Here is a 26,388-nt window from a genome sequence, read left to right on the forward strand (position 1 = left end):
CCCAACGGTGCAATCTGAATTGTTACTGACAAACGAGTTGTCTTCTAATCTTGTTCAACTCGGCTTAGTAACAGTATCATCACTTTAAATCAGGTCCTGTTGGATATTTTGCATTATACATTCATACTTCACCGCGCATCACCTTCTCTTTCATTTTCAATGTGCACCACTAATTTTTGCATTGAAATGCACCACAATTTTGTTTATTGAATCTCAGCACAATTACGTTATTCGTTTGGCAGTTTCCTAGATCTGACTTCGGAGGTGGCCGTCATTTTAACATTTATGCACTCAGTGCAGTGACTGCAGTCTCATGGCAAAATGGTCCAAGAGAATACTATCACTTACATGCGTAGACCATAGTGCATGCATTATGAATTTTTTTCTAGATAGACGACCGTCACCTTATAACAATTGGTGCTCAGAACAATCCTATAAAGGCTATAAGCAAAATGTGCAAGTGAAAAACTTTGTTTTATGAAACTTTAATGAATGATGAATGTAAGTAAAGGCATGCACCGTTTTGGGCAGGATGCCAAAATGTCAATCAGAGTAGAACAGTGGAACACAATTGAAGTGGATGAATTCTAATGATGTTTACTTAGAAAAAAATCGAAGCCTTTATGATTGTAACGCTAAACTTTTTGCAATGTTCTAAGGAATTGAAGCGGCCAACTGAATCAGAAAAAGTTGACCAAAAATAAATCCAGATTACACGCTTTCAACATTTCTTGCGGACTGAACCATGTTTTGTATGTCGCACTCTTGGGGATCAACTCTAAACTGAAAACTAATAATCAGAAGATGGTAATGAGGGAGCCTTCGTTGATTTACCATAAAATGTCATAAAGTGGTGTTTCACCATCAAATGTTGCAGTTGATACTTATTTCGAATAAGCACTCAAAACAATGGCAAGCCTGGAGGGAAGCGTACTTGCATCCACCGCTGCTCATAAGATACCAGATGGCTCCATCCAATCTCATCTATCAAAGAAAGTTTTAGATCATAAAGCTTTTTCTTAGGGGCTCTCCGTCATCCTGGATCATGTCAATCAGTACCTGTTCCAATAAATAATATTAAATAACAAATTAGTTTGATAAAAGTTGTTCTCTCCCTGCTCTTCATCTTGTCACAAATGGAAACCCAACAATGAAAAAATGGGTACTGAATGGCCATTAGAAAATGCAAAAACGGAAAACAGAAATTGGATTCTCCATTATGCTGGTTTGCATTTGGAAAAGACTTCTTGTATAATAGAACTCCCCAAGTCATAATCTGGCATTGATTATGAAAGTTACCTTCAAGGCTGTTCCAAGCCTTCCACGCCGTCTTTCACGCACCACTAAGAGCATGCTATACTTGGATGACTTCATATCCACCCATCTCTCCAGCTCTTTGTAATTCTCCTCAAACAAATCTGGACGATTGCAGGATTTTGGTCCAGATTCACCGTCCTTGCTTGAATCATCTACTGCTGCAATTGCATCTTCAATTGGCGTCTTCTCACCCTGAAAAATATAGAAACTTAACCACTGAAAATGCCCTTTCTCAAACACCACAACATGACAAAGGACTTCCCCAGAGCAAGGAAAAACAACATAAAAAAATCATCGGGTTTTTTTAGACATTCTATTGTTCAAGGAGGAAATAGTAAAACCAAAGCTTGAATTAAGGTCCATAATTTTGTTATATTTTAGTCTTATCTGGGACCTCTAATTATCATTCTCTACCTAATACCTAGAAAAGGCTATGCAGTGGGAAACTCTACACCGAAGCTATAATGCACAACAACAAATGCCGCAAAATTTCAAAATAGGTAAAATAGATAATAATAAACCTAAAAATTAAGACTACAATACCAGGCAACTTTGCCGCAAACTGGTCTTGAGAAGAATTAAGTGAAAAATCATACAACAATCACAATAATAATAAAAGTAGAGAAAGTCATTCCCACCTTAGTAGAGTCGATCTCCACAAGTGCTAGTCCTTTTTTGTATAGTGAATCTGTATACTGTTCACGTGTTGCCTCCATCTTCTTCCTAGTTTTCTACATAATGAAGGCAATAGTACATATGAATGGCATTGCTCTAGGAAATATAAACACTCCATTCACACACACAAGAACGAATTAATAATAATACAAAGAAAATGAAATAATAGCTACATATGCTTGTCATGCTTGTTACCAAATACAGGCGATGACCCTTTCAGCAACAGACATAGAAGTCAAAGGTTCTTTAGAAAATTAAAGGTAATTCGTCAACTGAACACATACCTCTGCTTCTTCATCTTCAGGATCAACTCTCACTGAAAAATATTTTGCCAACGCATCTTTGTCAATACTATTAACTACCTCATTTGCCGCATCAATAACCTGCAATTAAAACTCATATGAAAAGGAACATACATATAAGTATAGCTTAATAAAGAAAATCGGAACTGGATAAGAAATTATAAGACCAACGGCGAGTTAAAAAAAGACAACTTATTTGACTTCATCTACACTTGGAGCGAAGCATTTCCAAAGAACTTTTAATGTTGAGTGGAAATTACCTCTTTGTTATAGTGAATCTTGTCTTCATCACCAGTTCGAGAAACCAAGGACTCCAATATTTTAGCCAGCAATGGTGAGTGATCTGGGTATTCAGACTGCAAAAGGAAGTCATAATCAGTATGACAATGGCGTAATACTTGGGTACTCGGAATGCAAAAGAAACCAAAGAAATTCTCTTTGACGGTGATGGTAATAAGGTATTATGATAAAAGTTCTAGCCCAAAGGAGCAAAAATGTCCTGATGATCAATAAACCAGAGAGATTTTGATCTGGGAACATCCCTGATTACAAATCAAACCTTCAAAGCTCCATATATGAGAATAACAGTTTTAAGTTTTCACCAAGTTAGAGTGACTTGTGGAGGTTTAAATTGTATCCTTTAGAAAGCAGGCAATTATATTCCGCCTCAAAAATATCATTGCCTTATGTTGCAGAATGCATCATAATAACCACTAAGGGCAATATTAGGCTGTCAATGAAACCAGATTTGTATCCAGTGGTACACATTAAGGGAGTGCTTGAACACTTAGTGGAATTTGCAAATATAGTAATACACTCCTCCCACAACCCACTTCCCCTAAATAAAAAATAGAAAATTCTCCCACAACAATGGAACATGTGCACAGACAGAAAGATCTGGAGTACAAAAGTTCATGCACTTCTGCCATCAGAAACCTCAGAATCCAAATTAACAGAAAGCCAGAAACTATTGCAAATATATTTAGGAACTTCCCCATAGGTGAAAGAGTAGGTTTTTCTATATTAATCGATACTCATTGTATTTCCAATGATATTGAATGAAGAAGAATATTTACCTTGAGAGAAGCACACAACTCTTTCCATTCGGAGCGTTCTTCTTCAGTGCCTTGTTTCAGGCTTCCCAAAAACTTGATCTTTGTGTCACGAACCTGATTGACAGTAGATAATAGCATGGGCTTCCCATTAAAAAAAAAAAAATGAGAACTTTAACACGTAATGATCACGATTCAGATATCAAAAAGGAAATAAAATATCTCAAATCTGATTTGAGAAGTAATAAGGCATTAATTTGCCATACAAGATGACAAGAACTGAAACCCTTATTGTTTCGCAATCACTATTCGTACATCCTCTAGGAGCTTAAGATGTGCCACAAGATCAAAAAGATTTATTCAAAACAAAGGAAATTCTTTAAATGCAAATCTTTAATAAAGTTGTAACAGTTTTTATAGAACTTAAGTTTTAATGAGTGGCTTCCATGTTACTACAAATCATAACTGTGTTTGTAGCTAACTTACCATTTCAGAGGTGTTGGCCAAAGGAAGATCCACTCAGACAGTAACGATAATGTTATAAGCATAGTATAAAATATCGGGATATATGTATTTATCGATACTCAATTTCTTGATATGTATCATGGATATATCTCCTCCTTTGGGGATATTTTAATTTGTTTTATATGCAAATATCGTGGATATATCCAAAATATCGACAAATATCGTAGATATTTCTTGATATATCATGATATGATATGTTATTTATATTTATTTGAAATATAATGGTAAATATTAAATAAAATTGTTATCAAAACAAAATATTGCCAAATATCTCTAAATATCGTAAATATCATCGAAATATTGCCGATATTTGTAGTCTTATATATCTCTAAACATATCGCAATATTTATGTATCCCTTGCTGAAATTTCGACAGATATCACGAAATATCGCAATATTTTGTACTATGGTTATAAGTATGAATGTATTTTGGCAACACCAGTGTCAGTTTTAAACAGGCTTCCACAACACACTAGTTTTAAACGCTCATGCAGCCATTACACTAATTCAAGAGTCTACACCCTAGTGTTGCACCCCATGTTTTGTTAAGTGGTGGCAATGTTGGTAATATCATGTAGTAATGCCTGAATTCTAAACATTTTCATTTAGGGAGTGAGAACTAAGAACAAAAACATGCTAAAGCAATATATCCCGTGAGCATCCAAACTAAATTGCATACATATGCTTTCTACAATGTTTTGGTAGCAAAGACATTAAGATCATAAAAACTACTTTCTGCACATAAACTACTTGTAATCAAACTAATTTTCTGTGTGCTGACTTGACTATCACCACAGGATATATGAGTGAGATAGCTAAGACATTAGTGAATCTTTACTCAAATGACCCCACACTGAAAACCAGTCAGCTCAAGCTTTACGATTCTGGAGATGGTCTTTCCAAGAAAGAGTAGATTTCTCTAACCATAATGTGATGTCATATGCAATAAGATAGAAACAGCATGCACAAACAATGTGATCAGAAGTAGTGGACTGATACTCTTGTGAATTTCGCACGTGATCAATGAAAATTGTGTATAGCAAAACATGCACTTCTGTATATTGTTAAAATTTGAATACCTCTTCTCCCAAACGCTCACACACACTCTTGCTGCATGTAGAAGAAGAATTTTTTTCCTTGTCTTCATCAACCTAAAAAGAAAAACTCAAAAGGAATTAGAAATTAGAAAGGAAAAAAGAAAATGAAGAAGGCATGTAATTGGTGATGTTTCAAAGAAAGACAATAACGCCAGTGATTCCTTTAGAATTTTATAAGAACGTAAATTGTGATAGAAAAAGAGATGATGGATTTTGGTCAATCAATGAACATCAAAATGATGCCCAAAACAATGTGAGGTTTGGAAATGTGAGGTTTGGAAATTAGTTTCCTTTAATTCTCAACGATGGGGGAGCACTGGAAATCCTTGACATTATCCCTTTTATCATCCAAATTTGCAGTTAAGGATTTCAAAGGTTAGATATAAACTGACAATCCTATTTCTTCATAAAGAAGACTTTAGGATTAATTTTTCAATTGACACAGAATTCATTGTCTGATGGACATAAAGGTGAAATATTACAGATTCCACGGACATGTAATGTACGGAGATGAATCCATAGATGCAATGCTCAAGGAAAATGAAGAAAACAAGTTGGATGCAGAGGTTGAGAATTTGGTGGCTTAAATATCCTTGGTAAATTTAGATGAATTTCAGACAGTCTTAATGTATGTTAATGAATTTATAGACACTAATAACTATTTGTGCTTGTTTACAGAGAAAAATTGTTTGCACGTATAATTCCGAAACCATTCTAATGTTACTCTTCAAACTTTAGGTTTTAATGGTCCATGGTTTCTTTCCTTGGAAAATTGTCTATCTCCAAATGGAGCCTGAGGGCCTCTCTGATTTTACTTTTTAATTTATTTTCTTCTTTTTGGTCCGTTAAGTTCACTGAGAATTCAGGGTACGATGACATCTACCAAAATGCTTAATGGAGGCATATAAAGAATAGGCAGAAATATTACAACCTTAGTTGGTGGCACCAGATAAGATACAGTGTTCTTTACTGGGTTTTCCTCCTTTTTAACACCATATGATAGTTTTCCGTAAGAAATTTCTCCGAGCAACACAGATCCTGCTGGACAATTCTGCAAAAAACATTGAATATAGCGTGTCCGACCCACCAAGCGAAACCAAAGGGGCGGTTGGAAAGGTTGATTAGAAGGATTGTTATATATCTGAACGTGCTTGTTATAATTCCTAGTACAATATAGGTTATTATATATAAAGATATACCTTTGGAAGCTTGTCCTTGGTTGGTGGGGCCACATAGAATGCTTCCAAAGCTCTAGAAAAAAAATGTATAGTGTGAGGGCATGCAGAATTTGTCATCAGGAGATAATTAAGACCAAAGTAGTAAGGTAATTAAACCTACCCAGGAATCAAGTCTGATGATTTAAAGGTACCATTTCCCATCACTGGTCCATCTGGTTGAGAGAAAAAGCTCAGACGGATAAAGTCCTACATTCATTATAGCAACTGGAAGTTAAGTATAAGACTTAAATACCAACTAAAATACAACAGATGCATCATTTCTAACAATAGTCTCCTTGCGGTTAGATATACATGAATATACATCATGTGCAGTAGCACTTCACTGAACAATTACATTAAAGTGGAAATTTCTGTTGTTGAATTAGGAATCTTTTACTCACAGTCTAGATCATAATTTAGGGAATACATATGAAATTGATGAAAACACAGGATGCTCGTTCTAACTGACTTTCTTTCTAAATGGATGACATTAGAAATGGTTTAATAACAATATGCCTATTCTATATAGGCCCCGAAATGCAATTTGACTAATAGACTAATACAACCTTTGATGAAAAGGTTATCCTTTAGAGAACCTATAAAGGTATCCCGTGCCATAGATCCTCAGAAACTCTTCATCATTGCCATTTCAGGAAGCTAGTTCAAGGATTGTTTAAAGCCGTCTCTCAAGTTAATATGTTGAATGTTGACACGTGACAGGATTCCACATAATGTCCATTTTTTCTATAAACATTTTCTTTTTCATCTCAGAATTCCTAATAAGTAACTGTGGCAAATGTAGTGTCTGATGTAGTGGGACATCTACCTCGAAACTCAAAATGAGATATATTTGTTTCTTCCACCATAAATGACAAATAAGCCACAGTTCTTCTGGACACATTAACTTGGTCTTCTAAGAAACTTAATTAAATACAGGCATACAGCTGCACAAGCTTTATAAATGGTGAATCAAGATGACTAACACTGTGCAGCTAAGACATCTTGCAGACTAGCACACAGTGATTAAATACAACAGATGAAGGTATTCTGTGTAAAGATGTATAGGTTGCTCAGAGACAACAAGTTAAATTCATGAGAGAACAGAATACTCTACCTTTTCCTCCAAGTTTCTTTCAATGAACACGACCAACTGTTTCATCTTCTCCAAGTATTGCACATTATCATGCCTATAACACAGTAAACATAATTTTTAAAATTAACAAAATTAAATTGCCACAAATAAGTTTACACTTGATTACATGTTTTTTTCTCTTTTTGATTAATAAAAATCAATATTAATACTATCATATCTTGTTATGCACATGATTACATGTTCACAGACAGAAAAGTCAAACCTGGTATTCTCTGTTGTAGCAGTTCCTTAAATTTAAATTGGAAATTGAAAGCAATTCAAACAAAACCATATTTTAGGAGACAGATTTAATGTTCAGTCTTGATAATAGATGGTTTCCTTGTTATCACTTGTCACTTCCAATCAGACTGGAAGCACAGAGACTAGTTTAATACTGTATCAAACTGCAAATCTACAAAAATTAGCAAAATATCAGAGTTCACAAAACAACAGATGCTGATGAACTTATTGAAAAATTGCAGTATCTAGTGATGGAAAACATGACTTGCACTCGCATTTTGACAACACAAACATACTCACCCAACGGACAAGATCAGAAATACATGTATACAGAGTCAAGCACAGAATGATTGTACTTCTTTGCTAATTAAGGCATACCGTAGATACAGTTGTAAGTTGTATTCACCCTTGGGAAGCTTTGCTGCATTTGGATAGGCATCCCCCATGGCATGTACACGCTGTATTTGAAATTGAGGACAGAATCAGATTTGCAATGACAAGTGGATAAACTCCATCAGTCATTCAAGACTATGAGAGTTCTATATAGTTGTATAATTACAGTAGGGGTTTGTATCTTTCATATGGAATTATTTCAAAAAACAACTCACTACATGCAAATATATATTAACAAACCAAATCAGATATTGGTATTCCATTCATTGATATTAATCATGTGGCTGCGTAACAAGGGGACACTATGCTCAAGGCCAAAACAAAAGCTCCCACTACGGAGTGCTTTTGGAGCACACATATTGCTGAAAGTAACTCACCAACGTTTATTTTCAAATTAAATTTGGGTAAAAAGTAAAGAAAATAAGATGTATGGATCAAACTGAGAGTAGCATTTGCATTGTATTTGCAGTTGCGATATAGTCAGACATATATGAGAAGTTTGAGTTATTGAATTCATGCATACTTTGAATATCCCTCAAGACAAACTAGAATACAGTACTCATCACGTACCTTATTTGAATCAGTTATCATATAAAACTGGGACTCAAATTTTGTGTCGTATATGCGATTGTTCAATAATGGGAAACGAGGCTTTATTTTAGCTCCATCTTCCAATTTGAACTTGTAACTGCAGGTAACCAATAATAGAAGTACATTATGATATGGCTAATGGGCAATAAACTGATGGATGAAATCAAATATGAATCACTGATCAGGAATGAAATGGAAGATAAATCAAACACATGTATCACAATGTAGGAACCCACGTTAATGTTAGAGCTAGAATTTGTTTTCCAGAGGGTAATTTGTCACGATCTGCTGGAAGAGCGCTTAGTTTACTCTCAATAGGCAGATATGGAACCCTTACCTGCAAAGCAAAGAAGCCAGAGGTGGCAAAAGTAAACAACAAATGATCCCTATCAATTGGATCGAATAAACCTGATGTGAGTGCAAGACCAGAGACATCTGTTGCTATGAAGACCAAATATACCTTGTTAAGAGTAGCAGAAGGAACAAGTTTTTCAGATGATAATAGAGCTTTAGCTTCAATCCTCACAGGGCGTCACTTCCATCAAGCACTACTGTTTCTTTATTGATGTTTATCCCATGAAAAACAATCTAAGAATGTCATACAAAAACCAAAATTACAGCTGCCCAGGACAAATCTTTTATATCTCTCGTATTAAGGAATTCCAAATGTCCTTGTTCTTTCAATCTAAGATCTCCAATGAAAGTTAATTAAGGAATATTAATGCCATACACGATCAATTGTACACTACAAGACAAGTTTCAACAATAATGTTATCCAAAAGAGGGTTAAACGCTCGCAAAGCATACCAAACAACATTAAATTTTAGGTCAAACAACAACCATCTGATTCAATTCCATAAAAATAACCTAAAAGGTAGATTGTATAACCACTAGCACATATACTTTGTACTTTCCAAGGATAATTAGAGGCAACAGAAGCAGATAAAAGTTTCCTACTGCAAGAATAAAATGATAAACCGTTTCAATGATTAACCTAAAAAGAAGGAAAATGAGAGAGAACCCACAGCAAACAAATACCTGAAAATCCACATTAGTTGTTTCACGGCTACCTATACCACTTGACCAAAACTGAGCTAAAGCCAATTCGATTGTACGACCACCTTCAACTGGGAAAGCAAAGCTGCTAGCTGAAGGAGATGAGAATGTTACAACACTCTCCCACTTAATAGGCCTCTTCAAAGGACAAATCTGGAAGGCAATCATGTTAAGGAACCTCCAAATATGAAAAAAAAAACTATGATTTGAGGGCATTCTGTACCTGAACAGTGTCTACAAAGAATCTTCTAGCAGTATCAAACCCTGATGTCCGCATGGTTGCCTCAACCCAATTAGCACCAAGCGGCACCTGAACAAATCTCCTTTCAATGTGACCTGGTCCAAAATTACAATCAATAAATTCTATATAGAAAAGGAAACCTCAAAATGTCTTTAGGAAGAAAATTATTTTACTTCTTGCGTGTATAAATCAGTTGCATCATAATCAATTTACAACAAATACAAAACCTTGGAGCTTGAGTCTTCTACAAAGTGGGTTCCCAGCCACCCAATCAAATAAATTACTATCCTACCATAATTGTGAAAATAGCTTTGAGATGTGGGCATTTAATAAATATAGAGGTTGGAGAAGGTACTTTTCTTAGGTCAAACTGCCCATTTAAGAGCAAATTATATTTACTTCCAACCAATTATCTTCCACTCTCCACTACAACTCAAATCTATACTTACCATGCTGAGATCTTGCACGGAAAAGGAAAGTGATGAGTAATATTATTGGTTTTCATGATAATAAAGTTCTCAACATTGTAGAGGTAATATGGAAGTTCTATTGTTACAGCCAACACCATTCACTTTTAAACTACTACACCAACAAACAGAAGAACAACATCTAAATTAGACAAGAATCATGCACTAGTAATTCTCTTACCAAAGAGTACATGGGGGCCTAACTAGAATATTTGACAGGAATGGCACTGAGATTCTGAGAATCACCTGGTAAAAATGACATCCCTGAAAATGTAATTAGAGGAGAGCAGTCCTTCAAAAGTATAGGTTTTGTTATGGTAATTGGCACTCTAAAAAGTGGGCCACGCCATGGTGCCCTGCAATCTATTCCATAGACTTCATAGTAATGCAGACCATCACTAAGACTGGTCGGATCCACAATGATGCTGCAACAGAAAGAAACAAAATTAAGAATCAGCTGAAAATGAACAACATTACGTTTATGCTTGAATATACAGATTACAGACTAGTTGGGATCAAAGAAATTCAAAGTTGTGAACTAACTTGAAAGTACGTCCATTATGTGTGAGAAGCAAAAAATCAGGAGCCCTAACAACAGCATTTTCAGTGCAATGTAACTGTATGCATTCCTCAAAGGGAACTAGTTGTTCCATATTGTTTGCATCGTCATGGAATTTCGGTTCAACTTGCACAGTCCACTGCCAAGAGGGAACAGTTAGCTTCTCAAGAGAATCAAGAAAGGGATCATTAACATCCAATGTAGAGATGATAATTGCTAAAGAAAAATATGTTAAGAATGCCAGAACAGTATCTCCAACTTTTTACAAAGTTATGCAAGAGTACCAGGTTAACAATTGCGAGCAAAGTCCATCATCATTCATTCTTCAACAGAGAGAACAAAAGGACAGTATCTGCTTACAAATGGCAGACAATACAATATCCATGAAAATTACATAACTGTATGTGAGATTGTATGTGCTGGCTCGGGCGTGTGCATGAGTGTTCGTATGTATTTGTTTTACTAACATAAAAAAACAAAATATTTCAATTGCATTAAAAAATGACATCCTTTGATAGTTTTATGTAGAAATTGGATTTTAAATTTGTAGTCAACATTTGTTGCTTCATGGGCTGTTGGAAACAATTATGGACTAATCTCTAGGCATAACATTGACCTCTTTGGGATAGGTGCCACTCAGTAATATTCCTAAGGTATATTCAAGCATAAACATAATGTTGGGATTAAACTACTGGTCACACATTAAGACACGCCTCCTAAACATACCCTTGAGGTATCACATATGGTATAAACATCATGCACTTTACACTTTACAGTTGTTGTGTATATTTGTCAAATGGCACAGATTTCTCTCCTTAATCATCCCTTAATCGCAATGTCACCATCTTCAATCCTCAGAACGGTGCTTATACACATGATATATTTGGGAATTTCAAAAGGACATTTACAAATGCATCAATATTAATGCTTACCACATAAATATTGCAAGTATTTCATGATCTTCGCTCATGTCCATTTGGTCATGTAAATTTTACAAAAAACGGACTTTCTATAATCTATATTCAAAATCCCATGACTTCCACCCCAAAAATCGGATTAGGATAAGATTGGTACTTTGTAAGGATACATCTAAAAAAATTGAAAATCTTAATATCAAGTTCTTCGGTAAGAGAAAAATTCCAATAAATTTTTATACCACCTTCAGAAAAATAAATAAATAAATAAAATCACGAGGATATTCTCGTTAGAATACTGGGTGTTTATTTTATTTATCACATTAGATATCATCCTGATAGATGATTATTAGCCATGAAACTTTTGTGAAGGTCTATCAAAGAGATGGCCCCTGAGTCCATGTCATTATCAATTAAGGAACACATTCAGCCTACTATGCACATGTGGCAATATTGCCGCTCAAATCTTCAAATGGACCAAAATTCATAGCGATCCGAAAGTTGAATTGCTCCTAATTAATATCACATATCATGAATTTCATCATAATGTTAAAAAAAGAAAATCAACAAAAGGAGAAATCAAATTCTACCTGATCTAAGAAGTCAGTTTACCTAGGTTGTTTGTTCTTAAACATTGGGGCATCCAACTTAAAACCAATTGGTGATAAGTGGAGAAGCCCAGGAACATTTATACTATACTGCAAGGCTTCACACATCCCATGTGGGACTACATTTGTGAAAATAAATTAATACTGAGGGACTGTGTAACCAACCTCAGTTGTTTGGTGGCAAGCGCAATGATCCCTCAGATAGATGCCTCGTGATGTAGGATCTGCAATAAATAAGGCATGATTCTCATGAACTGACAATCTCAACTTACAGAAAATAAAACAGTATCACGAAACACACAGCAACAGTTCAAAACAGGAAAGATACTAAGGAGCCTTATTCATGTCTTGAAGACGAGAATAGACATTTTAACTTGAGGATCAGTTGTTTGACATTTTCAAGAAGCCTTTGGCTCGTGGTTCTTTCTTAGTTGTGTTCCAAGCTGGGCAGATGTGATTTGTATGCTCCAGCTTAAGGGAGATTGTGGTAGGAGCTTTGGCATTTTTCTCTGTGATTACGTGTAATGGCATTGGTATAACTAGTGGCACAATAACTTTACATGGGTAAGTGGAATAGTAATGTGGGTGGAAAAAATTAATAAAACAGAAGAACGAGAGCACAAATTAAAAGGGGCCTGTTATTTGAACAAAAATCTCTAGACCTTTAGTGAGGGTTTGACTGTCCCTAGGAAGCTTACTAAAACAATTAATGTTGTTATATTGAAAGGCCTGCTAGCGTTGATTGATTGAACACTAGAGATAAACAAAAAGCATCTTCATCCTAGTAAGACTACCAGAAATATGGGCTACTAATCAACAAATAAATTGTATGTTTTCATATTAAAGGTGGGAGCTTCTAATAGCAGAAATTATAGAGCTAGATGCCATAAAAAGCAAAAAAAAACCAACTTACTAGCTTTGCCAACTTGATTAATTGTTATTTTGTACCAAACACATGGCGAATTTCTACACTGCTGAATATACTCGTACGCCCTGCCATACAATCATTGTAGCTAGTCATTAATCAATTAAGGACTCAATTTGCATGAAGGACCAAATACACATACATATAAGATAAAAGAAAATTTACTTGTCAACTTGCATAAGCCCATGTCCAGTTGATAATTTATCTTCTGGAAGAGCACCTATTGGAACTGTTGTATTTTCAAGAGCCGTTCTAACATTGTATGGACTCACAGGTATACCTTCAGCCTGCATAGAAATAAGGCATTTGCTAGAAGTCTCATCCATCTACACAGGCTGACAGGCAAGCATATAAAAACATAAGGAAACATAGAGTGTTTCATGAGAACCTTCATTGCGCTAATCAACAAAGCAACGCCTCCACAAGCAGATGGAGATGACATTGAAGTTCCATTCATAAGCATACGCCGCTGAAGAGTCCATGTAGGTACAGGAGCAACCGCTCCACCAGGAGCACTGATAGAAACGCCAAGATCCCCATCAGCTGTTGGACCTCTACTAGACCTGTATCCAGTATTTCAAGTAAATGCCTAAACAAAAACCCCAAATAAGCCAAGAATGGTTTTCTCCAGTCCACACAAATCAATTCTTACACAAAAAGTCCATGAATTCATAAATAAAAAGATGTACCAAGTGTATTCCAATCCTTCCGAAGGAGGTTCAACAATACAATGAGCTCCAGCAGCCATGGCAGGAGAGACATATGCACCAATCCCTACTATGCTTGATGTAGTCCCACCAGGTGCACCAACAGTGGTCAAGGCTGGCCCGCTATTTCCAGCACTACTGATAAATATCACTCGGTATTTGTCAACCACCTAATTAATATCACCAATGGTATCACTGAGATAGCTATCCCAAAAATAATTTTTTAAAAGTCAAGAAACAGGACTAAACTATTACTTCGTTCACGAGGTCGACAAATCGACCATAATCTGGTAGCATTGCAGGCTCTCCATAGCTCATGTTTATGAGATCACACTTGTGCTGCAGAGAAGATATAATGGACATTGTTCAGATGTAATAATGAGGAAAAAATCTTTAGTAAGAACTGATTCTTTCCTATTGACTTATTCCATTTCATGCCCGTGGAAAACATTCTCTGAGCTCATTATAGAGCACAAAGGCTTTGAAACATATCAAGAATCATGTAAGGACTGAGAACTTTGAGAGGAAAAGACTAATTTAGAAACAACAACCAAAAAAAAAACACTCCAGCATGGAAAACAAGTTACAGTGCTTGGACCCAGTGCATTACCATAAGAAAGGATTTTATCTCGGTTTAAGGGCAAGATGATATTTTAAAAGAAATACCAGGAAACATAGATGTGGATAAAATATATTAATGAAGATATGGTTCAAAAACAGGAATAACTCCTTAAAATTTAGAACATAGATTATTAGATGACCAGAAGATCTACCTCCACTACAGCGATCAATGCTCTAGTTAAACCAGTTCCAGTTTCCATTGAACCTAAGCGTGAATCTCCAATTTTACAAGATATAACCTGTGCTCCTGGTGCGATTCCATTTAGCAAGGGTTCCTTTCGTACAACAGAAAACAAAAACAAAAACAAACAACAAAAATGATGAGGCAACCATATGGGCAGCAAAGGAAATAGCTTTTGGTCAAAACGATACTCTCCCATACCTTTGGATGGAAAGCAGTAGCGATACCAGCAACATGAGTGCCATGAGGGGAGGAATCTGTTACAATGCTTAAAATGTTTCCCTTGTCAAATACGTTTGTGACAAAGGAGCAAGCATCTAATTTGCTAAATATTCCATATTTCCGTTCAATCCTGCATGATTATAGGAACCAAGTAAGCATAAAATCAAACTTATCCCTTACTTTCTTTATAAGAAGTTTACTATCAGACATTCACACTCAATTAAGGGAATATACACTATTAATTAACATACAAAATAATGCTTTCCTTGACCTACGTGCATCTCTTTAAAAATAACATAATACTTATCATTCAGACCTATAGTTGGTTAGCGGAATGAAGTCAGCCAGTTTCCCACACTCAGAGTCATCCTCAAGGCTCTGTGTGTCAAGAGCAACCCTCCACACATCACCATCGTTCCATACGACAGCATCTATAACAGGTCCTCTATCATCGTAATTCTGAAACATTGAAACAAGTTCATTACCTCAAAACCACCAGAAATTCAAGGCCAATTTGAAGAAAGATTAAGCTTAACCCACTTACATCAGCTTGCTTTCGAAGATAATCAACCCTGCTTTGAAGGTCTGCACGGATCCCTTTCAAACTGATATCCTCCACTTTTTTATGTTTCTGAACAGGCAAGTTTCAAATCAGAATTGATCCCATTGAAAATAAATAGTTACCTAAGAATTGAGATACTTTTTAAGTTTTAAACTTTTAAGAAGTGGCAACACTTGCAAATACATATACATACATATTCGCCTATAAATATACTTCTGTCAGAATAAACATAATGTTAATGAAGCCAAAGGATAGACTTGTTCTTAATAACCATCTCCATCTGACGACCATCTCCATCTTTTTGTAGTGTATCATTTGTCACATAATACCTATAACTATTAACATAGATATCCTTCTTCACTTTTTCCCTCACAAAATTGCATCTAAACTAGAAGCAGTTGCCACCTTTCTGAAACTCTACTTCTCCAGTGTGTTTCTCCATATGATGTGCCTAGGCTATCTTTTCTATCTAGACAAACCTCGGCATCAATTGTCAACTCTTCATTGCCATTGTATATGACAGTACACGTTCTCAGAGAATTTCTGCTTCTAACCTATATGATTTTTCTAATAACAATGAAAGTGGAGAAACATCTTTTGTAGGAAGTACCAAGTCAGATCTAATCATGAGATTGAAAACGAAAATGAAACATACGTACAACAAAGACAACTAAAACCAGTTAATGCTAATAACCTGGTCAAATTGATCAAGATTCTTTACAGCCTCTGCAATTGCTTCCTGGTTTTTCTCCTCCCACTTTTTCTTCCTTTCTTTCTGTTCACATACCATGATTAGTCATAATTGAGAACTAATACATAGAGTAGACAAAAATCCAATGACAATGACGCATAATCCTACCTTTAAACGGGAAGTCAAACTGCTTGTGAAAAGCTCATAGACCAATTTACATCCTACATGCCACTCCCCAGTAGGATTCGTCCATGCAGGATTCACAACCAGTGATATTCCTACATGACATAAAGACCTCGACATAAAACTACGATCTAACATTCAACTAATTAACAAACACATTATGCTTACACAGTTACACTAACCTGAAGCTCCAGTAATACAACTATTTGCATCAGCCTTAACAACTTTCGAAGTATCAATATCACCACTCCCTGTACTGAAATTCAACAACACTATTTATTTATTAATATTAAAACAAAATAACATAATTAAAAAAAAAAAAAATGTATGTATACCAATCGAGAACGTCTAGAATTTTGGGTTTCCCATCTGACGTGAGTTTTAAACCATCTGCAGCTGGATCAACACCAGAATCGAAAACAGCGATGATGACACCACGACCATCGAATTGAGGATTTGATTCGATGAACCGATCAGCAGCAATTTCTTTCTTAGGCATTAGTGAAGCTAGAAAAGTAGACTCGTTTAGTTTAAATGAAGTGAGTGAAGCAGTTTTATTATTATCTTCAGGCATTGCCTTTAAACTCTTACTTCTCTTCTTCTACTTCTACTAACGTTGTTGTTGTTCAACTTTTTGGAGAAGTGTGAGAAAAGAGGCGGAGGAAATAATGAAGTTATTCTATCCAAATAAACCGCCATTTTATAAGGTGTTTTTTGTTGTTTTTTTAAGGTTGTGTACTTGTGTAGGACACTTGTAACGATATTAGAGGTCAGAATTATCTCCACGTTATTATATTAAAGTGCGAGTCTATTAGACAGTGGGCAATTGGGTATTGTGATGATGCACATAATATGAGATATGCAAGTAGGTCATGGAAACTATTTGATATTTGAATGTTGATTGATTATGGACGTTAACATTATAATCTGTCAAAACTGTAATGTAGTATGTATTTGTCATGTTTTAGGCTAATCAAAACATCAAATATCACGAAAATTATGATCTAATGTTGCTTCAAAACGCTAACCCGCTAACGCTATCGGTATAAGTTTATCTATCTATAACACCAGTTTTAACGAGATAGGGTCAAGTCTACTAGTACGCTAGTAGAAGAAATCTAGTAGCCTGTGGTAGAAATTTTATTTTTTTTAAACTACACTTTGACAATAGTGGCGGCTATAGTAAAAAAACAAAATCTATGCTCTAAGGTGCTGGAGGTTGTAAGAAAAACCATTGGTTGTGGAAATGCTAACCTGCTAACTGTATATATTATGCTGTTTTGGTTTGGTGGCGATGACCATTGGACTTAGCCTTACAATCAAAATCACTGATGTGACTGTGTATGTAATCAATTTTCAACTAACAATCACACACAGCCCACGGGCCTGGAGCCCAAATCATAAATGTTATTGTAGAGTTGGAAATTGAGCGGGTTTGGGTCGGATTTTTATTAAAAACTTTTTACTATATTTGGATCCATCCGGATTCGGGTCGGATTTCGGATATCCATATCCATTAAAAAAACACAAAAAAACACATTATTTTAATCATTTTTATATATAAATGTAATATATAAATTAATCAAGTGAGCAGAGTGAACATTCTGGGCCGACAAGGGGTGTGTGGCCCAAAAAATATTTTGGTTGGTTTATGTCTGTCCTTATTCTCGAGCAATTTCTCCTTCCCTCTCCCTCATTCCTTATCAACCAAACCTAACTCTCTCTCTCCCACCACAAACCCATCTCTCATTCTCTTCTCCACCTCCGCTCACGCCCCCACTACTTGCAATTATCTAGTTTTTAGGCATCAAAATATAAATTTTGTTAAAATAATTTGAGTTTTGGATATTCGGGTTGGATTGTAGTCACAAACTAGGGGTGATAGTTTGGCCCTCAACCCGCCCCGCCCCGCCTTCAAAATTGCATGTTCAAGCCCTCAAAAGTTGGCCCTCACAAAATTTGAGGGGCGGGTCAGCCCGACCCTCATGCTTGTAAAGGGTGGGCTAGGGTCTAGGTTTTGAAGCATGAGCCCGGCCCTCATTAAGCCCTCACTTGGGCCTCATACGTTTTATTGTTATTTTATATTATATTTATGTATTATATTTTAATTATCTAAGTTGTATAAAAAAAAATCACTAAATTAGTTTTTAATAGTAGATAAATTAGAATACAACATAATATATGCATTTTTTGTAATTGATTTAATTATATGTATATAAGTCATACATAAAAGCAAATCCAACCTAACAAGTAACAACATAGTTAAGTATGAAAAATATAAATGTTTTAAGAATATCATATCTTCCACCATCTTTATCTATTATTTTTATTTTTTTTCTAAAGGCATAACAATTAGTTTTATATACTTAGTTAAAATTGATATACATAATCAAAGTATGATAAAAAATAAATAAATAATCACAAAAAAATAAAAAAATTAGTCGAGTATAATTAGATCGGGATCCGACTTTCATTTGGCCCTAAAAAATGAGGGTCAAGGAGCGGGTTAAGGGCTTGAGTTTTCATGCTTAACCATACTCGACCCGTCCCTCAATACAAAATAGGAGCGGACTGACCCGGCCCTCAATCACGAGGGCTTTTATGGTTTGAGGGGCGGGCTACCCGGCCCGGCCTTTTATCACCCCTATCACGAACATATAAACCATATCCGTTAAAATGGATTCGGATTCGGGTCGCATTTCCAGCCCTAATTGGAAACATCGATCATTCTTCCTGCTACCTCCTCCTTTCCATTTTCAATAATAGTTTCTCACTTGTCTTCTCCACTACACAAGACAAAGACGCTTTCATATGTCATGGGCACGCGACAGCTTTTACGGTCCGCAAATGTTGCCTCACGTGCTCTTCTTCAGCACTCCATTGCACCCATCATCGAACCGTAAGTCATTCATGTACTAATTTTGCACTAGACATTCTACTGTTATGCAACTAGATATTAGTGGCCACTGTGTTTGTTTACATTTTATGTTTATATTCTAAATTTTCACACTCAATAAAACCAAATTTGTGTTATTGTAGGCAAACTTTGGTTAGTGGTATTTGCGCGAAAAGCGGAGCCAATGTGCAGTCAAGAAGAGGTATAAGGAGTGCTAACGTGATGTATCTTAAAGACCTTGCACTAGGCGAAGCTAAAAACAAGAACTTCGTTTTCTCACCCATGTTCGTTCAACTACTACCTGTGAGTTTCACTCTTTTTGACAAGTTTTTACGCCGTTAAATAATTGTGTGTTTGTCCGGGTATTCATAATTTAGGATGTGTTTGATTGCATTGCACAAGGGAATCCAATGCTTGCTCTACCTAGGATTAGTTTGCCCATGGTGAAGACTGAAGAGTATGTCTACTATTTGACTAAACGTCATCATTTTTATAGCAGTTTTTGCGTTTGGGGTCTTTGTGAGTCTGTGCTATTGCCTTAATAATGGCCTCGATACATACATTTGGTAAATGTTTCAGTGTGCTTGCACAGGGAGTTATTATATATACAAACCTGAGGTTTCGTCAGAAGGCCCCAGGCTTTCAGTAGCTAGAATCAAGAGGATATAATCGAAAATCAATAGTTAACATATGTCTTTTGCAATTCCTTCATTGTTTCTTTATATTTTTTTCACTTTTGTTTACAGCTGTATATTTCAGTAACATATTTTATGGTTATAATGAAGGCAACAGGGGAAGATCATGATGGGTTCATCAGCAAATGGATTCAAAAGGTTATGAATGCACTAATGCCATCGAAGGGATATCTGATTTGGCAGATGGCCCAGTTCAATGAACACTGGAGTGGACCGAATGTGAAAATGGATATCAAGGACTGGCAATTCTATCTCCTTGAAGGAGACTCAGTTGAAGTTCCCTATGTGACTAGCACCACAGCACAACTCATCAATACTTTCGAAGATTTGAAAGTGCTAAGGATTCCTTTTTGCATTAAATCCTTATCTATGTACATTCTTCTTCCCAACAACGGAGACAAGCTCTGGTCTCTTATTGAGAGGGTGGATTCTGATCCATGGTTCTTGAAAAGATGTCTTTGTCCAAATACAGATGCAGTTAGTATGGGGAAGGTCATGGTACCAAAATTCAAGATCGGATATGCGTTGGCATCTCCTATGATTCTTCGTGGCGTAAAATTAAAACCGCGCTCTACTCTATTAACAGATTGGAATGCGTTCTATGACGAACTATATATTAAGGGAGCTAATGAGGTTAAAGCTCCTGATGCTACTGCTACAGCTGTGGAATCCACATCTGTGCCTGAGCCGCATGTGGATGAGGTCGATTTTGTGGTAGATCATCCCTTTATGTTCATGATTAGGCACGAGAAAAGTGGGAAGGTAGTGGCTGTGGGACATGTCCTAAATCCTTTAGAGAAACAAAAGGCACTCCCAGGGATACCAGATGAATCGGACCAGACTGGTGTCTCCATAAGCTTTGTCTAACCTTGGATATGATGCAAGCAGTGTGGCAGTATGCGCTTGACATTCCCCTTTCATATGCATGTATGCCTGCAAATGACATCTAGCTCGCCTCCATTTGTCGCACTTGATCTTGAGGTGCAAGTAGTACTCAATCATCCTGAATTGATGGGTGTTAAATAAAAATCCCAGTTTTGCTGGTTCTACTGACCAGTGGTTTTGAATGACGAAATGATTCATGTTTGTTTATCTGCCATTTGTTTTTATTAACTTAGATTCCTGACTTTGTATGGAACTCGTTTGTGTTCCATTTTTGCACATTGACAAAATTCTGAACTTAAATTAGTGAAATGTCGTAGTTCTTGATTTGCTAAGGTGGGTGTATGCCCTCCCCATTACACCTGTAGACGTCTTGTTTTCACTTCTAGCTCGGACTGCATTTGAAAGAGCAGTGGTTTTGAATGACCTGAATGATTCATGTTTGTTTACCTACCATTTGTTTTCTGTTTTCCATTTTTGCACATTAAGACAAAATTCTGAACTTTTGAACTAGTGAAATGTAGTAGTTCTTGATTTGCTAACTTGGTGTATGCAGTTATGCACTCCGCACTACACCTACAAGTGACATCTCGTTTTCACTTCTACCTCGGAGCAACCTCCATCCCACAATTTGAGAAGTCTACGTCTACAGAGCAAAGATAGTGCGAATAATCGAGTATATAACTGGTCTTGCCTTGCAGAATTTTTCTAACAGTTCTCAAGGTGGATCTCAACTCCCTAAGAACAAAAGTTTGCCTGCTGAAAATCAAGTGGGTATGAGAAAGAAAAGGAATACCACAGTGCATAGGAACTACATACAATACAGTGCATAGCTTATGAAGTTCATAAGCTACAGAGAACAAGAATAACGACTATAAAATGAAGTAAACTCATAAACAAACTACTGTTTTCTTAAGCCATTCATGTCGTTATACACTCTTATACTAAGAAATAACAAATACAGTAAAAAAAAAAAAAAAAAAAAAAAAAACAAGATGGCTTAATTCAAGTCAAATCTACAATTAACAAACCATGGAATTACACCTTATTACAACAAAACTCATAATAAACCCAAATTCCCAAAATTAAATAGAAATCCCACTATGTTCAGATTCAAGATACTTACAAATCCTCTCCATAACCTCCCTCCCCTTAACACTATTCTGTAAAAATCTATCAGCACATTTCTGTTCCACCTTCTCAGCCATCGATGCCAAAGCAGTAAACGGCTTAATCTTAATACTAGTCTCTTGTTTACAAACCGTCCATGATTCCGGATTTTCAGGATGTGGGTCATACCAACTTTTTTCTTCCACCTCAATATATTTTCTCAAACTAACATTTCTTGTAATCAGCTGCATTGACTTTGATCTCGCGTCCACGACCGTAGATTCGACGCAATGGCAAATGTTTTGACCAATTATCTTGCGTATAAACCATGGGCCGGGTGCGTTTACGGTTATGGCACGGGTTGTGTAGAGTTTACCGGCTTGGGTGTCGAGATTTCGGTTTAAGGTGTCGACGGATAAGATGTGGGATAAAGTGGGTTTGGTTTCTTGGTCTGTGAATTTGCGCCATGAGGCGGAGGTTACTATTTCCCATGGGTGTTTGTAGATGTGTTCTTGTGCATATGCTTTCACCATTTTTCTGTAATTAAATTATGTGTCTTGTTTTTTGGGGTTGGGGCTGGGCTGTGGGGGAGACGAGAGAGAGAATGTGTGGTGTGTCCTCCACTCCTTATATTGGCGTGTGGCGGAGAAGTAAAAGAGGGGAGGGTTTGAGTTTGCATTTTTGCAACATGAGTCATGGGTCGGGTCTTAGACTGGGTTTGGTTTTAAATGTATCCACCCACCCCACTTTGGTTTTTCTCCCATGTAAATAAGGGCATTCCTAATACAGGTGGATATAGTGGGAATGTGACTTTATTCGTCTCCATGTAGGCACTTAATTATTCCCTTTCATTTCACCAAAACGGTGAAAAACAAGGTAAAGTTGTGCAATGCAAAGATGAAAAAAAAAATCTCGGACGGGATGTTAGATTTCGTCTGGAGGTTTTTTATCGAGACGGAATGTAACATCTCGTCCGCTATTTTGTTTGAAGTTGAAAAAAATCGAAAAAAACGTGAGACGGTCTGAAAAAAAAAATCGAAAAAAACACAAGAGACGAAATCCAACATCCCGTCCGAAGTTAACAAGTCAGTAACTATCTCGGTGGAAGGTTTCACCTTGATTTCAACTGGAGAAAATAATCACCAGTTTTTCACCTCTGTATTGTACACCATTTTTTCAACAAAACTGGTGATTATAGTCACAAACCCCCCTTATCCACCCACCTGCATTGCAAATGCTCTTATGGTTCAAAACTTTTGCCCAATGCAAATGTGAATATCAATGTGACTATTTTCCTAAGTCAAAACGAGAGTGAAGCCTTCAACCAAGATAGTGGCTGAGTTGTGAACTTCGGACGGGATGTTGGGTTCCGTCTCGTGTATTTTTTTTAAAAAAAAATTGATTTTTTTTTCGGAAGGGATGTTACATTCCGTCTCGCATGTTTTCGACTTTTTTTTTAAAACTTCAGACGGGATGTTTTATTCCGTCTGGCGCGTTTTTTCGATTTTTACATTCAGACAGAATCTAGCATCTCGTCTGAGATTATTTTTCACCTTTGCATTAGGTAGCCTCACTTTGCTTTTCACCAAAACGGTGAAAAAGGGAGGAAATACTGCCTACGTGAAGGTGAATAATAGTGGCTCGCATTGGGAATGCTCTATGGGTAGAATTTGAGCCAAGCGGCTCGGGCTCATCTCGTTTAAGCTCGGCTCGAGCTAGTTCAATCAGTTAAATGAGCCAAGCTTGAGCCTATATAATAGCTCGTGTAACAAACGAGCTTGATGAAGCTCAGTTTGATAAGCTCAAATAGCAACTTCATAGTGTAAAATAAGAGTCACTCTTACATGTAGATGCTACCTCTTTAGCTCATTGCTAAGACTGTTGTTGCTCCGTCATCTATAACCCAAGTGGCAGATTACAGAGGCGAAGAACTGGATTCGATTATTTTACTTGATTGTCTATGAATCTCAGTGTCGATACCCATAACTCCTCGTGAAGGATTATAAGGTCAACTGTTAATTATAGATTCATTAACATAATGTGAGAATGGTTGCCAAATAGTTTTACATTTTGAGTAAAAAAAATACAGTTCCTTGCAACAAAAAATACTCAAAAAGATGAAATATACGAGAATGAAAGTTGTCTTTTTAAAAGGAAGAGAATTATATTCCGATTCCGTTTTGTAAGCTTTTATTTCCATATCCTTTTATTAATTCATACTCAATGAAGAATTATTTTGTAAGCACTATAAGAAATTTCTTTTGTAAGCTTCTTCCAATTCCAATAAGACTTAAGAGGATTATTCTTTTGTAAGCACATAAGACTTATCCACAGAAGAATGAAATAAGACTCAATAATGTCATTATTCTTCTGATCTATCTTATGTAAATATGATTTGACAACTTTTCATTTCGACTAATTATGTTGCAGGATTTCACCATGAAATAAAAGACAATTGCTACTGTAACAGGTGAGCTCACTTTGATTTATAATATTTATTGCTCATGGTTGTAAAACATTGTTGCTATTGGCTGCTACCTTATATTTTTCTTCTTAAAACTTGACATTATTCATATCGGCTTTGAATGCCACAAACTGTTGAGACATATATTGTGAATTCTTAAGCTTTCTGTTATAATAGAAGGATCCCTTTGACTGTGAAAATCCTATGCTATAGAGTAAAACTTGAGAAATTATACGAGCTTTTCATAAACTTTTGTAGTTTATATTTGGCATAAATTTTTCAAGGAACGATTTAGACTATGTACTGATTGTTGAATAGATGTTATACTCATTCAAATGTGCTAAACTTATTACATGCAAGTAATCGTTTTGATAATGTCTATCTTTATGTCGTTGGTGTACCTATTTACTCCATCATGTCACACAATGTATTATCTGCCATAGTTAGGATTAGCTCTTATCATATCTATTGCTACTTAAATTGTTCATCTTTGTTGTCATGGGTATTGCTTGGGGTGTTTGGTTATGTGTAATCCTTTTTAAATAAATGAATGAAAGGATTCCCATGGCTGAGTAATTAATTGTTTGACATTAATAATTCCTTGGTTGTTGGGATATCCATCTCTTAAGGTTGGCTTTATAAGTTATATATTTTCCCCTACCATCGGTAAAATGGAGGTCAAAGCTGATAGAGATAAATATTCACCATATGCGGATATGCTTGCTGCACATATATTTATTAATATCGTTATTTCCTTGCAATTTTGAAGGTCCTTTTGAAATGAACATCTTCATTTTTTCAGAACAAATATTAAAGGTGTGATAGGTCATGTAGAGTTAACTCATCCATTATATGGACAAAAAAGGCAACCTTCTAGATTATACTTATGCTGATACTTACAGTTTGTTATGTTTTGTACATTTTATTTATATGTTGCTGAATTATGTAAGCGTGCATCCATTGCTTCTAACTGTATCAGTAAAGGAGCAAAAAAGACGAGCAATTGCAGGGACGACAAGAAAAACACACTATTCTTTATCTAATTCATTGAAGCATTATGTGAGGTATGTTATCTTTTTTTTTTAGTTCTCCACATTATATAAGATTAGTAGGAGCTTGTTCATGATCTATGTTAAAAAGCCACATTGTGATCAATCGTCTCCAAGAAGCCTGCAATCTGTTTTTAATTTAATCTGTAATATGTTGGCTACAATTATTTTGTTTGCATAACCGATGTTGTTTAACCAATTGCTATTAGTTATGTATGTACACTAGATTTGGCTGATTTGCTTACAGGTTCACTTGCAAATACATATATGTTAAGAGGCGTATATTTCCCCTTTGGTTACGCAATGGTCGTCTAGCAATACGTGTGGATAATCTGACAATATGTTATGAACATATTCCATGGTTTTCTTCATGATTTGGAATGTGGCTAGGACCGAACTCATCTATGCATCTACCTCCTAAAAGCGGCCCAACTCGATGAAATCCTTAAAAATATTTGGAGGAGATAACTAAATTAATTCTCATATTTCTTAGGGAAAAAATAATGCTAGCAACTCGAAACGTGAATATCCAGTGCGGATTAAAGTGCATGACGACACATTATAGGTCATTTTCATTGAGCATTCACTTTTTGTTTATGGTGGTGATACCCGTGTATATTTTTTTCGGTGTTTCAAGTGAATATAGTCTTGAAAAGTGGACATGTTTGAGAAATGAAAGAAAACGTAATTAGGAAAAAGTACTTGATCAGATTGGGGCTATCCTTAGACTAGCAGGAGGAAGAACTGTCAAAGATTCAATCTGATATTTGTAAAGATATATAATTAGTAGATGTTACACAACAACAAACTTTGCC

The 26,388-nt window shown here is 35.9% G+C and overlaps 3 protein-coding genes across 3 annotated transcripts; 1 reads left to right on the forward strand and 2 right to left on the reverse strand.

Moving 5' to 3' along the window:
• Positions 1–577: 577 nt before the first annotated feature.
• On the reverse strand, positions 578–17,151 carry LOC147485168 (tripeptidyl-peptidase 2-like). Its single transcript, XM_086573255.1, is given in 35 exon segments — positions 578–1,026; positions 1,029–1,059; positions 1,300–1,509; positions 1,956–2,048; positions 2,277–2,375; positions 2,555–2,650; positions 3,371–3,463; positions 4,950–5,021; positions 5,899–6,018; positions 6,167–6,218; positions 6,306–6,391; positions 7,299–7,371; positions 7,935–8,014; positions 8,520–8,637; positions 8,777–8,877; positions 9,001–9,071; positions 9,074–9,128; positions 9,579–9,749; positions 9,820–9,932; positions 10,551–10,729; positions 10,848–11,002; positions 12,551–12,609; positions 13,299–13,378; positions 13,476–13,597; positions 13,699–13,873; positions 14,000–14,187; positions 14,273–14,356; positions 14,791–14,913; positions 15,021–15,171; positions 15,358–15,500; positions 15,586–15,672; positions 16,298–16,378; positions 16,463–16,572; positions 16,660–16,733; positions 16,813–17,151. Coding segments are annotated over 35 exon segments (3,909 nt in total). The 5' UTR covers positions 17,052–17,151; the 3' UTR covers positions 578–901.
• Positions 17,152–19,159: 2,008 nt separating this feature from the next.
• LOC147485169 (serpin-ZX-like) lies at positions 19,160–21,277 on the forward strand. Its single transcript, XM_086573011.1, has 3 exons — positions 19,160–19,376; positions 19,517–19,676; positions 20,159–21,277. The coding sequence occupies exons 1-3, from the start codon at positions 19,294–19,296 to the stop codon at positions 20,933–20,935; spliced, it is 1,020 nt and encodes a 339-aa protein (XP_086429137.1). The 5' UTR covers positions 19,160–19,293; the 3' UTR covers positions 20,936–21,277.
• A 566-nt stretch (positions 21,278–21,843) lies between these two features.
• Positions 21,844–22,716, reverse strand: LOC147485170 (MSF1-like family protein). The gene has a single exon (XM_086574898.1). It carries the CDS (start codon positions 22,591–22,593, stop codon positions 22,036–22,038), a length of 558 nt encoding a protein of 185 aa, XP_086431024.1. The 5' UTR covers positions 22,594–22,716; the 3' UTR covers positions 21,844–22,035.
• Positions 22,717–26,388: the final 3,672 nt, after the last annotated feature.

This window comes from Coptis chinensis, chromosome 7 (assembly GCF_015680905.1).
Source record: "Coptis chinensis isolate HL-2020 chromosome 7, ASM1568090v1, whole genome shotgun sequence".
Taxonomy (NCBI): Eukaryota; Viridiplantae; Streptophyta; class Magnoliopsida; order Ranunculales; family Ranunculaceae; genus Coptis; species Coptis chinensis.